This window comes from Eumetopias jubatus, unplaced genomic scaffold (assembly GCF_037043125.1).
Source record: "Eumetopias jubatus isolate StellerSeaLion01/CBP00866 unplaced genomic scaffold, mEumJub1_p1.0 scaffold_4, whole genome shotgun sequence".
NCBI classification, from domain to species: domain Eukaryota; kingdom Metazoa; phylum Chordata; class Mammalia; order Carnivora; family Otariidae; genus Eumetopias; species Eumetopias jubatus.
Genome location: NW_028274810.1, coordinates 146,034,041 through 146,048,048, shown reverse-complemented (window position 1 = coordinate 146,048,048; position 14,008 = coordinate 146,034,041). Strand labels below are relative to the sequence as shown.

Genomic DNA, 14,008 nt, shown 5'->3' with positions numbered 1-14,008 from the left:
CTGAGAGAGCAGTAGCAGTGGTCAGCTGAAAGCCCTGGGGTCCTAATCCAGTCTGCCACTGCTCTTCTGGTACTAGGGGCTCAGGGGGGCACTGACCACCCACATATCCCTTGCGAATATGACTGCTCTATTGTAAAATTTAAGTATTCGATCCCAGTCCCAAATTTGCTAACTGCTCATAGGAATATTCCCCTTCTCAAGCACAGGCACCGGTGCTTGAGTAGGCACCTGGCCATGGACCTTCATACCCTGCACCCTTACTGAGTCAAGCATAGGCACCGTGGCTGAGCCAGGAGAACAGCCAGTTCACATTGGTGTGGCCACTTGTTCGCAGCTCTTAGAGCGCAAGGTAGAACACGTATTAACCTTAAGTTCAGAGGAGAAATCAGAAGACTTCTTTTTCTGGACCTCGCTGAGGAGGAGGCTTAGCAAACCCAGCCAGTTCTGTGAAATGAAGGAAGCTTGAGAAAAATCTCCCTCTCCAGTGTGGAGCTCTCTTAGACCAGCCTGGGTCCTTGATCCATTGCTAAGTCAGCATCCTCACCTTATCTCTAGTGCTGACTGTGACATGCGAGCATGAGGATGGAGACCATACCCGATGTCTTAGGATGAGCAGCAGTACCTGTGGAGAGTGACGGACACCACACCCAACAGTTCTGTGTGTTCATCATCCACTTTCGTCTTTCCTAGTGAGCTCCTTCCTGCCTGGGTGACCCCAGAGTACGGTCGTGGACCCCCTAACCACATGGGGATCTTGTCCAAATACAGATTTTGGTTCAGTGGGATCTGGGGTGGGGCCTGCGAGTCAACAAACACACAAACAAGCAAAAAAAAAAATAACTCCCGGGTCCTGCTGATGCTGCAGGTTCTGGGCCCACAATGTGCCTGAAAGCACCTAAATCTTCCAGGTGAATCAGACTTCGCTGGGCTTGACTCTGAGTTCTGCCACTCACGAGCGGTACACCGCTCCTAGCTGAAGGTTCATGATCTGTCTGTGCCAGAATTTCCTCTGCTGTGTAATGGGGATAACGGACTTACCTTGTGGAGTTTTTAGGAAGATTGAATGAGAAAATCCACAAAAAGCACGAGGCAAAATGCCCCAATAAACATTAGCCACTGTTGTTCTTCCTAGAGAAGCAGGGTGGGCAAGATCTGTTGAGGTTGGTCAAGTGTCATAATGTAGGCATGTCAGAGACATGATCTCCACTTTCTCTCTCCTCTTCCTCGTTCATGGAGGTGCCCTTGATTTTGCAGACTAGATTTCTGCCCAAATGCTGGATCCCCATGTGCCAGTAATGAGCATCAGTCAATGAAACTGTCTTTTCTTCGTGGTGAATACTGTTGATAATTTCAAAAGTGATGTTTTATGCAACAGCTTCTTTGAAATAAGAGTTTGTCTTCTAGGAGTCGAAAAAAAACCCAAAGGAAATGAAATTGGAACATTATTTCTGCAGGAGGTGACGATTTGTCATTACTTGACTCTGTAGCTCTTAAATATGAGTCTTTCCCTTCTACAGGCCCTACATCTCCACGTGGGCTCGTCAAGTGTTCCAGAAGTGTCTCTCCAATGTCATGTTCTTGTTTCTTTATAGTTAAACCTTAACATTAGGTTTACCTTCAAACTTGATCGAATATACTCTGGGATGGTCAAAACTAATTTTAGATATGTCAACACAGAAAGTTCTGTTAAAAAGAGGGCTTGTCCGATTTTTATTTACCCTCTTTAGGATTTTTTGGCCATGGTTTCCTACTTCAGTTACATGGGGTTTTGCTTAAGTTCACCTCTCTTCAAAATGAATGCCCTATTAACATCTGCGAAATGATAGAACGCACCCTTGAGGATGAGCATACGAGGACAGTTTGTAGACACTTTGGTGGGGAGAAAAGGGCAAAAACATCTAGAGCAGCACCACTGGTAGCTCCGCAGATATTTGTTGGATAAATGATATGATGAAATTGAGGACAAAGCAAAATAAGAAAAGATGAGTGGACTCTTCCCTGGTGGCTGACACCTGCTGCATCTTGGTTCTCAAAGCTCCAAAGCTAAAGAACCTAGAAATGGTGGCGGTAAGGGAAAATACCAGGGTGCCCCTTTCTCACCAATTCTCTAGAAAATCCAGCAGACAGGCCAGTGAGGTCTTTGGGATGTCTAATATGTCACAGCCATGGGATAGGAAATACTGACCTCAAGTTTTTCTCCTTGCTGGGTAGGAAGCTTTTCATTTCTGATTAGGGTGATGAACTGAGTTGAAAAGCTTCCATCATAATGTGAATTTCAGGTATGTTAGCTCTCGTTCTAATCCCTTCTGTAATGTTGCCTAGTATTTCATTTCTTTGTGTGCCTATCACAACGGTGCTTACAACAAGGGTTCTGTTAGTTCAGCTGTCAAAATAAATTTGTGCATGGATCAGCTTACAACAGAACCAAGAGAGATAATGAGCACCAAAGGATTAGGCCCAGAGCAGTGTATGATTTGATAAATTGTAGGGTTCAGAAAACAGACACATCTTTAAACAACTTTGGATGTGGAAACAATGCATCCATCCACAATATTTATTACATAATAATACAGATTAGGCATAGAATGTCTCCTGTGTGTGGACAAAAGATCTCACTGCTTTTCAAGTTAGCGTGCTGGAAGAAATGATGTAGTACCTTCTTCTGCCTCAAGGAGGAATGTCTGGGATTCACAAAACCACGTGGGCAGAGCAGGTTGAGATTGTTGGGTGAGAGGGAAGGCATAGGTACCACGTTGTACTTAGTGAGGGAAGTAGCTAGTATTTGAATCTCCCTGCAGACAGTAAACTGGAGGATAGCGGGGACCAGATCTTCCTGCTTAACTGCTGTGACCTCTGCTCCGCTCAGAGGCGGCATCTAGTAGGCACTTGAAGACTTGAAATCGGTGAATAAGTGAAATCAAAGCCAGCAAACAGAATGAAAGATATTTATTTATATAAAAGCTCAGTGGACCTCATTAATGCCAGTCAGGTCATGCCTGATATTGTGAGTACTATCCCATTATTGATCAATAATCATGTTTTAAAACTTACCGTGGTAACAAAATGATTTTGTAGGTCAACGTTGACAGCTTTCTAGTGTTTAGGGGACTATTTATCCAAGCTCCTGAATGTTGCGGTTCATTCTTTCTGTTGCTAAGTTAGCTATAATTTATTGGCAGGGCCACCAGGAGGCCATAAAGGACCTTTGTGAAATTGGAGAAAGGTGCCCTCCCCAGCCCTGACACACGCAGCCTTGCAGGTGCACAAAGGCTGGAGTTCAGTCCTCCCTCGGCCCTCTGCAGGACACCTTGTGTAGTGAGAAATCTGCACCCGCATGGCTGTTGCTGCCCTCAGCTTACCGAGCAGGTACTGAGCACCTGCTCACGTCACACACCATGTTGGGGACCTACGCACATTATCACCTCAGTCAGTTCTCTGAAGAGGCCTGAAAGGCAACTGTCATATCCCCATTTTGCAGATAAGGAAACTGAGGTCTAGAGGGGTTAGGAACTTGTCCAGATCGCACCACCAAATAAATGGTGGAATCAGGATTCACATCCAACGTCAGAACAGTCTGGAATGCACTGGGTTAAACAAATCCAGAAATTGTAGTTGCCTCAGCAGCTGAGGATAAAAATCTTCTGAAGGATAGAAATCTAGTGCCTGAAGGGAAGTGTTTGTGGTGACTAAAGACTTCAGTGGTTTGAAACTACCATTTGTTTTCAAACTTTTCATTTATTTACTCCAATCTCTTTATTTCTGAATAAGCTTAGAGAAGGGTACCGGTATCGGAATGAATGAAATTGCTTTACTTTTCTGTTTGTCCACCATCATCTCTTCCCTGCTAGTGCCATCAGGTGAGGTCTAATGCCAGTGATGGCTAACGTGATTGTCACTTGGTGGAGCCATTCACTGAGCTAGTGCTTTCCACTAGCAAGATGACGCATGGAATCCTCACAGCAACTCTGCTAATACTGTTCCCGCTTTACAGGGAAACTGAGGCACAAAGAGCCGTCATCAGGCTAGTGAGTGCAGGAATTGGGACTCAGACGCACTACATTACGGGTGTTGTTTTCAAGGTCATATGATCTCTGTCCTCTCTTTTAGAACAGATTACCCTCTTCTTTCACATAGAGAAAGAACTTTTGGGCTCTTAGTTAAGAATTGTGACCTCCAAAATACAGTCATTTCAAAATTCAAGCAGAACACGGTTAATCAATATAAATACAAAATGAATGTCACTACCCTGAGAGCATCCTCTCTCTCTCTCTCTCTCTCCCCTTTATTTTTGGTGATCATTTTATTTCTTTTTTCCTCTAAGTTATCAAATTCCAGCTAGTTAACATACAGTGCAATATTAGATTAAGGTGTGGAATTCAGTGATTCATCACTTACATACAACACTCAGTGCTCATCCCAACAAGTGAGCTCCTCAATACCCATCACCTGTTTAACCCATCCCCCCCACATCTCCTCCAGTAGTCATCAGTTTATTCTTTATAGTTAATATTTGGTGATCATTTTAAAGATGTTTTTTCTCCTTTGGGCTACCTTAGGAAAATATTAGAGACAGTGACATTCTTCTGTAATATTTCCCAGTTTGGTTGACAATATTCAGGTTGTATTATAAAAATATTATATGTCGAGGACATTTGCCTCTTTCAAGTTTATCCGTAAGATTAGTAAAAGTACCTAAGAATGAAAATTGACACTGTGATCACAGTCATGAATGTTCTAGTTATGTGGCAAAAATTGATAGATCACTTGTGACACTCTTTGTGGATAAGTAACTTTTCACAAAGCTTTTGGTTTTGGAGATAAAAACTTGACTTAGTCCAATAGCATAATATGTCTTTCAAAATATAAAATTGAGTGACTTTGTTTTGGGTGTGTTGTCACATCCCCCACAGCTTTCTGCTCTAGAAGAATGATGCCTCTGGAATGTACCCACAGCTGCCACAGCTGGATGAAAGTCATTCGTCTCATTTAGCTGACGGTACTAATCACTGTAATAACTATTTTACCAGCAAATATAATTTGGCAGACATCTGTGATTAGTATATTAACACATTTCCTTGTTAATTCCCTAAGGCGACCATCACCAAAACATCCCTTGCGTGATCTAAATGAATGTCATAATGAGTTTCTTTATAGGCCTGAGAAATCACATTTGTTAAGTTGCCTAAAGTGCTACTAATTTGAAAGCTTCATTCATGGTGAGGCCTGAGGGAGAGCCAAAAGATAGCCCTGTTCTGACATATGACCCCCCGGGGCCCACCGCCAGGGCCCAGAATCTCCCCCAGTCCTTCCCAAACTGCTGCTCCAAGCGTCAGCTTGAATTACTCTCCACCCAGGGCTTCAAACCCAGTACCCAGAGGCAGGGTGGGAAATGGTTTGATGTGAACAAATGTATTAAAAAGAGAAACAGGGGCACCTAGGTGGCTCAGTCAGTTAAGCGTCTGCCTTCAGCTCTGGTCATGATCTCAGGGTCCTGGGATCAAGCCCCGCATCGGGCTCCCTGCTCAGCAGGAATCTGCTTCTCCCTCTGACCCAACCCTCTCGTGCTCACTCTCACTCACTCTTTCTCAAATAAATAAAATCTTTAAAAATAAAGAAATAGAAACAGTTGGCAGTATATTAATGATAATACACAAACTAAGGAAGTGAAGAACTATGACAATTATTAACTCAGGGAGAAATGAAAAATAATTTACACAAAGTAATAGCTTACTGTTTGGCTCAGTTCCTCCTAGCAGACATATTCGTTCATTCGAGGGATATGTACCTGGATATTGATTTATCCAAATTACAACACAGTTCCTATTTTCAATGATTGCTAATATACAATTGCTGAATTGAAAGGAAATGTGAATGTGTAAAGGGAAAGGTGGGGGGTGACAGAGGTGGGAGAAGGAGGAGCCCAAGTCTTTATTTTTCATAGCAGGAGTGAACTGAAATGCCCCAACTAAGAGATCATGAAGTAGCAATTTGCTTAGAGATACAGAGGAAAACTATCCCTCCAAAACAGCTAAATGAATTAAGATACTTGCCCCTAGGGAAGGGGAGATGGGAGAGGAGATCCGAGTATTAGCTGAGCATCTTACATTTGATAAGCAAGATGTATGTACACATATATAACTGAGGTGGGGGGTAACTTAGGGAAAAAATAATTAAAAAGAAACAAAAAGAGAAACAATCTTCAGGGAAAAAAAGGTAGAAGTATATCACCTAGAGGCCCATTTTAACATGTTGGTTTATTTTCTCCCAGTTATTTTCACCCTCTGTTTGTGATTGTCTTTCTCTTCCTCCCTCTCTCCCTTCCAGTGATCAACATTGCTGTAATCATAAAATGGATAGTGACTTACTGAGCACTTAGGTGCACAGCAGACCTTGTGTCAGTACACATTTTATATGCATCATTTCATTTGATTAACCCAACTGTGTGTGCCGATATTTTAACTTCTATCATAATTATGTTCTTATATTAGCATATGGTCTTCATAATCATCTTTTTTCATGGTACGAGAATATTCCATCCAGCAGAATATGTATCTTTTCCCCAAATTATTAGACTTTAGTTTGCCAGCTCTTACTGTTTATAAAGAATACTGAGATGATATAGTTTGTCCTAAAGCTTTTTCCTGACATGTATGCTTAAAGAGTAGAATCATGTTGCCCAGTGGCTTGTCTTAAACTGTCTAGGGCACTGTCACGTTCAGTGTCTAATGTGATGCCTCGTGTGGCTCGGAGACAGGTAGCAGAGAGAGATGCACTGCCGTTTTACAGACGAGATACTTAGGAGCTAAGTCTTCGAGGTCACACGGCTGGAGGAAGAGTCAGAATTAAAATACATGGTTCCCAACTCTTTCTTGGTTTCTGCCCCCACCCTCCCACCCCAGTGAAATGAAACCCAGGCTGAGCTGTCCCTGTACTTTCCTTCCCGCACATGTTGGTCTTCACCTAGTGGAGCTTCTCTGCCATGGGGCCCTGTCCTTTCACCGAGGGCCATTTCTGCTTCAGGATAAAGTAAGACCTCTCTAGCAGCCCAAAACCACACTTCTTCTGAAATCTTCCACCAGGGCTAAGGAGGAGAAAGGGCAAGAAGGGGAAATAACAGGACAAACCAAAGTGCAATGTGCTTACTTAGAAAATGGGGCAGGAACCGGGAGAAGGTGTCTGAGGAGCAAACAAGAAAATATTGTGGTTTGGGAGGACCTTAACGCTTAAGATAAGGTGTTTGAGCTGAAGACAGTAAAGAAGTATGACTTAGGGCGTCTTAGGGTCATGGTACGGCCTTTCTTTACTCAATTGTATGCAGGACTTTCTTGAATGTTAAATCTTTTTTTAGAAGATTTTATTTTATTTATTTATTTATTTATTTATTTATTTATTTATGGGGGGGCAGAGGGAGAGGGTGAGACAGAGAATCTCAAGCAGACTCCACTGAGCACAGATCCCAACATGGAGTTCTATCCCACAACCCAAGACCATGACCTGAGCCGAACCCAAGAGTTGGATGCTTAACCGACTGAGCCACCCGGGCGCGCCTGAATCTATTTCTTGATGGTGATATATTTTCTCAGGCTAGAAACTAACCAACAATTTGATTTTTTTTCTTTCTCTTTTTCAAATGAATGATCAACAAGTAATTTTAAATATGTACTTTTTTAACCACAGAAGAAAGTGAGTCCTGCTTTGCCCAACCCAGACCACATACACTGGGAAAAGGATCTACTCTTTATGGCAAGGTACAAAAGGAAAGTCCTCCGCCCCTCGAGAAGCTCAAGATTGCAGCAGTGTCTACAGCTAATGGTGTTAAATCCCTCCATGAACAGCCCCTAGCAAACGATACTGCAGATCCACCAGGATCCACAGAAGAGACTCAGCCTCTAGACAGACCTGAGGAGTCTGGGCCGCCTCAGCCAGGTGGTGAAGATGATACTCCAGGTACAGGAGAAAAGAAGAAAGACATGGGAGCAATGACAGAGGCTCAGCCTTTAAAAGGAAATGCTGAGACTGAATCTGTAGGAACAGACACCAAGGATCAGCCTTTGAGGACCACAGGAGAGAGGGACTCTCCGGGAGCAGTGGACGGTACTGAGAATCCACAAACTGCCAGAGAGATGAAACCTCTAGGAACAGCTGAGAAAATCCCTCCTCTGGAAGCAGCTAGAAAGCCACAACCTCAAGAAGCAATGGGAAAGGGTGAACAGACCCAACTCCCAGAAACAGTTCCCAAGGAGAATGAATCTCCAGAAGTATTGGAAGGAAGTCAGTTTGTGAAAACAGCTGAAGAGTGGCAACTTCAAGAAACATTGGGAGAAGATGAGCGGTCCCAACCTGTCGAAACCATTCCCAAAGAGAATGAAACACCGGAAGTATTGGAAGGAAGTCAGTTTATGGGAACAGCTGTAAACAATTATTTGCTCCATAAAACTCCTGAAGGTCCCGGAAGCATGGAGCAGATTCAACCTGAAGGAATAATAGTTGGAAGCATAGAGCATCTGGCAGGAATTCTAGAAATAGGAGCAAATATTGAAATGGTCAGGAAAAATCACACTAACGAAGAGGACCAGCACATTGAAGGTAAAAGTTATGCTGGTTGTTTAGATGTGCTGCATAAGAAATCATCCCTGGGGATCTCTATTTCAGGTGGTTGAACTTCATTTGACCCAAACCAAAAAGGCTTCCATACCTGGAAAACAGGCTTTTGGCTTGGCTTTCCAGCAGAAATTTTCTACATTTGATCTTAGCCAAATGGCTGAGAAGCGATCCAGCAAAAATTTTCTAAAACATAGTCTGTGTCCAAAATTTTTAACCTGGAGCTGTCATTGTTGAATACAATTGGATGTTGAAGGCACGTGTTAAAAGTTCTGAATTTTTCCAAGTTCACTTTTCATCAGGCCCCATGTATGGTATTAGGATCCAAAGTAGAGATGAATAGGTGGCTAATGGAGGAACTCACCTTCTAATGAAAGAATACCCAGCTAATGGATCTTACAGGGCAATTTTCATCTTTGCCAATCTATCCTAGGAAAAAAATTACTGTCAGTCCGCTCCTGTCCTCCGACTGGCTTCTTGTCTCTATGAGAAGACTTAAGAGACAATGTATTACTTTTTGGCATATGTGTTTTTAAAATGTACTTTACCAGCATAAAAAATGGTATCTATACTGTTCTTTCTTGGAGTTATAATTTTAAAAAAATAACATTTCTTCTGGGACGTGATTTACATTTTGGTAAATTTTAGCTTCATACTAAGTTCATACTAAGTTCATACTAACTTCATACTAACTTCATAGCTTCATAAGTCAAGCATTCATCCGTTTCTTAATTCATTTATGACCACAGCAGTTTTTGAATGCCAGTCATATGCCAAGTGTTTGGGGGGGAGGGCGTGTAGGAGTAAGAGATAGGCCCTGTTCTCCAGGGGCTCATAGTCTGGTGGGAAGAAGGCAGAATTTAAACACATTACCACAGTCTATTGAGGTAAGAATTTTAATGAAGGTGTATAAAAGTGCTCCAGGAATAACAAGGGAGGAGCAAGTAAAAGCATGTATTTGTTGGACTAGGGTTAGCAAACTCAAGTCGTTAGAGCCTAGGATAATGATAGTGAGTCAAGTGAAGGACACATGTTATGTCTTGGGGAGTCCTGGGGACTGTAGTGAACAGGTACACCATCCTATCAAAAGAGGCAGCTGCTTCTTGGCTCCATCTATGAGCATGGGGGCCAGTGTTGCCCATACTGACTTCTTAGGGAGACAGATTTGTGTCTACAACGTCCAGACTTTTATTTATTTATTTTTTCAGATTTTTAAATGTTTGCAATCTTTAAATGTTTAATGATTGTTTTCTTTAAACACCATCATGGCCCAACAAAATGGGTTTCTGGGCATGCCTAGACCACCTTTTCATTTAAATATAAAGGGAACTTTTTATTTATAATATGTTCTGCTCTCATTTCTTGGGTAATTCTGCAGCCTGATTTTATATAGGGGGATGCCAAGATAGGAGATGTGAAGTGACATTGGCCATTCAGAGGATCTGAGAGAATCAGGGCAATTGCCTTTCTTGACCCCACCAGAGAAACTTACTAATTAGACCTAGAGAGCAGGAACTGCCCCATTGGAAACCAGCTGTCGGGTACTTTATTGTTAATGCCAAATGAGCATCTCATAATGTCTCCTTTGCTTACTTTTCCAGGTGAGACAGGAGAAAAAGTTGAAACAGAGATGGAGAATGAGAAAGGAAGTGAAGGGCCTGGAACAAAAGAAGAAGAAACAGGGGAAGCTGTGGATCTTTCAGCGGCCACATAGATTGGCATGGTTGTAGAAGGATGAACGGACAGTGTGTTGTAACAGAAAAATGGAGTGAAGTGTGTGGGTACAGATCTTATCTTTCAGTGTCTACGCATTTTATACGAAGAGTATGGTTATCATGTTCTTGATTACGTTGTTCCATAAAACCGCTAGGCTGTAAACAGTTTTCTTAGGCACTTAGAATAGTAATACATTCAGACCTGCAGCTGCCACAGCCGATAACAAGTAGGGTATAGGATCCCCGGAGGGTGAGGGTGTTTTCTTCAGTGTGGTAATAGGTCTATTCAGTTTAGAAAATGAGACCCTAAAAAGAAGGTATAAACCTTAGATATAGGTGGAGAAAAGAGTTAGCACATTTTAGGGAGCTCATGATGATAAGGTTGCACAGTTATAATTACAATGGGATAAGAATGAACAACAATGTCAGGCTAAACTATACCTAATGTTTCCTGTTGCAGAATTTAAAGCTGGTAGGAGACTTGGAAAGTGTGTCCATCTAGTTACCTGCTCACCTTGAATCTGTCTACTGCCTTAGACTCTTATTTATCATGATGTGTTAAATGTGTTAACAAAATCCTTGTCAAAGGAATGCAATCTCTGGTGCTATTGCAAAATCAGGTGTTTCTACACTGAAAGGCTATATATTTTCCATGTGCCATTTTGAATTAGCTGTTGATTTTGCACTTACGTGAAGAGTTTCAATTGGTGTTATCCTTTTGACTGACATTAAACGTATTTTAAATAAATTGACTTTTGGGGCGCCTGGGTGGTTCAGTTGGTAAGCGTCTGCTTTCGGTTCAGGTCATGATCTCAGTTCAGAGTCCTGGGATCGAGCCCCACGTCGTGCTCCCTGCTCGGCAGGAAGCCTGCTTCTCCCTCTCCCACTCCCCCCTGCTTGTGTTCCTGCTCTCGCTGTGTCTCTCTTTGTCAAATAAATAAATAAAATCTTAAAAAAAAATAAATTGACTTTTAAATGTATTTCAGAGGCAACAAGCAATAGGAATTAAAACCTAGATTAGTGAGGCGCCTGGGTGGCTCAGTCGGTTAAGCGTCCTACTTTTGATTTTGGCTCAGGTCATGATCTCAGGATTGTAAGATTGAGCCCTGATTGGGGCTCTAGATGCTGAGCTTAGAGTCTGCTTAAGAGTCTCTCTCTCCCCCTCCTCCTGCCCCTCCCCACTGCACCCCTGCACGTGCTCTGTGCATGCTCTCTCTCTAAAAACAAACAAAACATCTAGATTAATTACCTGTGTGAAGTTTATTCCTTGGGTCTTGTTTATGGTTTTTGTTGTTTGTTTTTAATTTATTGTGGTTTAATGTTAGGCTTTAGAGGCAGAAAGAATCTAAGAAATTAGAATTTAAAAACCATTTATAATATTTCATTAATGTTAAAATGATGCACCATTCATTGAAAGTTACTTTTTAAAAATTCTTCCGAAATTGCCAAGTGATTTTGGTGAAAGATCATACATGAATGGTAATTATGATAGCAATCTTGTCCACCATTCGGTGCCTTGTGTTTATGAATATCAGGATAGAATTATATTCTGGAAACATTTCGTGTCTTTTCTTATTTGTAAACATCTATTTTAAAGGTAACTGTTCAGATGAATTAACTAGACTCTTACTTTAGCTTTTATATTAAAATGACTACTAAGATGACTTGTAATTAATTTCAAGAATATAGGATACAGGAAAAAATTATCATCTTTATTCTGATTTTCATATTAGTTTATGTTTCTGGCTTTAAAGCGTTGAAGTAGACAGCAAGAGGAGGTCTGTGAGTAGATGACATCTTCCTTTCTGCAGAGCGGGTGGATTGTGATTTTATTGAGAGCAAGGACCGTTTTATGTATCTTTAATTCAGGCATTTAGCTCCTTTAGTGGAACATGAAATGTGCTTGATAAATATTTGTCAAATCAATAAATGAATAATGAATACCAATGAATAATGAATTATACGTTTAATTCTTTAAAAAAGAATAGATTTAAAATATCAGTGTGTGTAACACTAACTTTTTCATGAGGGCTGCTCAAGCTCAGTAACAAGCTATATATTTGGTGTAGTTCTGAAAACACTATTTTGTGGCTAGGGAGATTAAATAAATGAGAACTGATATAATATCTTTCAAGCTGCCTTTGTAATCCAAAGGTGTTTTCCCTGACCAAAAGGTATTTTTATACAGATATCTAGTAAGTAGAAAATGATAGAGTTTAGTATAAAATATGAATGATGATCTTAAAAAGGATCTTGTACTTTGTGTCAAGTATAGAAATAGTGGGATTCACTTACTTAATAGACATAAAGGTCCATCCTCTGTTGTGTGGATTTTTTTTTTTAATCAGTAGCATGTGTTAAAAGAGACCTATTCAGAACCGATTCTTGGAAGAACTCTGTCTCAAAGGCATTATTAGAGAGTTGTAATGTAAGTTTTCAAATTGTTTATGAATCTTGGCATTTTCCATTAATTACTAAAATAATTTTATAGATTTTGGAAATTTGTGTAAATTTCTGGTACTTTTTATACTTTGGCCTTTAATGTGGCTACTAAGACATTTTTAGAAACTGTTCTTATTCTTACAGATAATATTAATAATTTTTATTCAAAACCTATAATTTAAATGTTCCATAATATGTGAATATTCTAGAATTGAAATATTTCATCTAAATAATTACTTATTTTAAAAAATAAATAAGTGCCTGTAGTAAAACTCAATACAGAAAAGTATGAAATGGGCAGTGAAGTTCTCCCTCCCATATCTTTTAGTCCTTCCATGAAAAGATAATAAGGTTTCTTGCATATACTTCCACAAGAATGTAATATATATGCCATACTTTATGAATATGCTAAAACATAAGTGTATATTTACATATCCACATTTTAAAACACAAATGAGAATTTACGTAGCCCTTGTGTTGTGAAAAGTGCATGTAAAACCACTAACCCATCCTTTCCTGTGTTAGAATTTTTCTCTTTTGCCAAGACTGACAGGCAGCATAGCCAAGTGCATTCTGTTTCGAAGTGCTCACTCTGAGCAGAGATAATCAGTTTTGCCCCAGATTCAAAATACAAAAGTTGGACAAAAGCCTTGAGCTGTTTTTAATGAATTAATAAGAGAAACTGGGGGTGGATTCTCTCATCCTGGGGTGCTATGTATAGCCCCAGGATTGTAGCTCTGTTTGTGTTCTACTAAGATAATTTCAGTATTTTCTACAAGTAAGTGGGAGGGAAATGGTGAACAAATGATTTGCCAGCTAGCAACCCCAGTAGGGAGTGAATGTTTGCATTTACCAACAGAGGGTGCCAGTTGCAAAGCTCAGAAACTCACAGTCTGACTCCACAACTCTCGGCCAGAAGTGCTGTGTAGCCAGTCCCCCGGGGGGGACCTGTGATCTTACTGCCTTTTCCATTTTAACTTTGGAGCAAGAACTCCTAACCTAGCTTGGAGCAGTCAAAACCCCCATATCCCTCTTAAATGCTTTGTTCCACACTTGGCCTTGAATTAAGAATAAGAATGGCTTTAAAAGGAAATGTTTTTTCCACATTTAACTAATCCAAGAGCATTGGATAATCATGGCCAAATAACCTGATAGGGTTTGTATTCTGTGCTCTTTAGGAAACCACAGAAGCTTACTAGAGCACCTAACATTACAAACATCTCATTTTTAGAAAGATGATTCGGTGACCA

The 14,008-nt window shown here is 40.8% G+C and overlaps 1 protein-coding gene across 2 annotated transcripts in view; it reads left to right on the top strand.

The window, feature by feature from the left end:
* ERICH5 (glutamate rich 5) overlaps window positions 1-11,679 on the top strand; it is a 31,285-nt gene extending 19,606 nt beyond the window's left edge. The window contains exons 4-5 of one of the 2 annotated variants that reach the window (XM_028112689.2): window positions 7,678-8,586; window positions 10,203-11,679. In XM_028112689.2, the coding sequence (XP_027968490.1) occupies window positions 7,678-8,586; window positions 10,203-10,315 (1,022 nt within the window). In that variant the 3' untranslated portion in view covers window positions 10,316-11,679. The remainder of the gene's footprint in view (window positions 1-7,677; window positions 8,587-10,202) is intronic. The other variant, XM_028112697.2, reaches the window with a different exon arrangement.
* The last annotated feature ends 2,329 nt before the right edge of the window (window positions 11,680-14,008 follow it).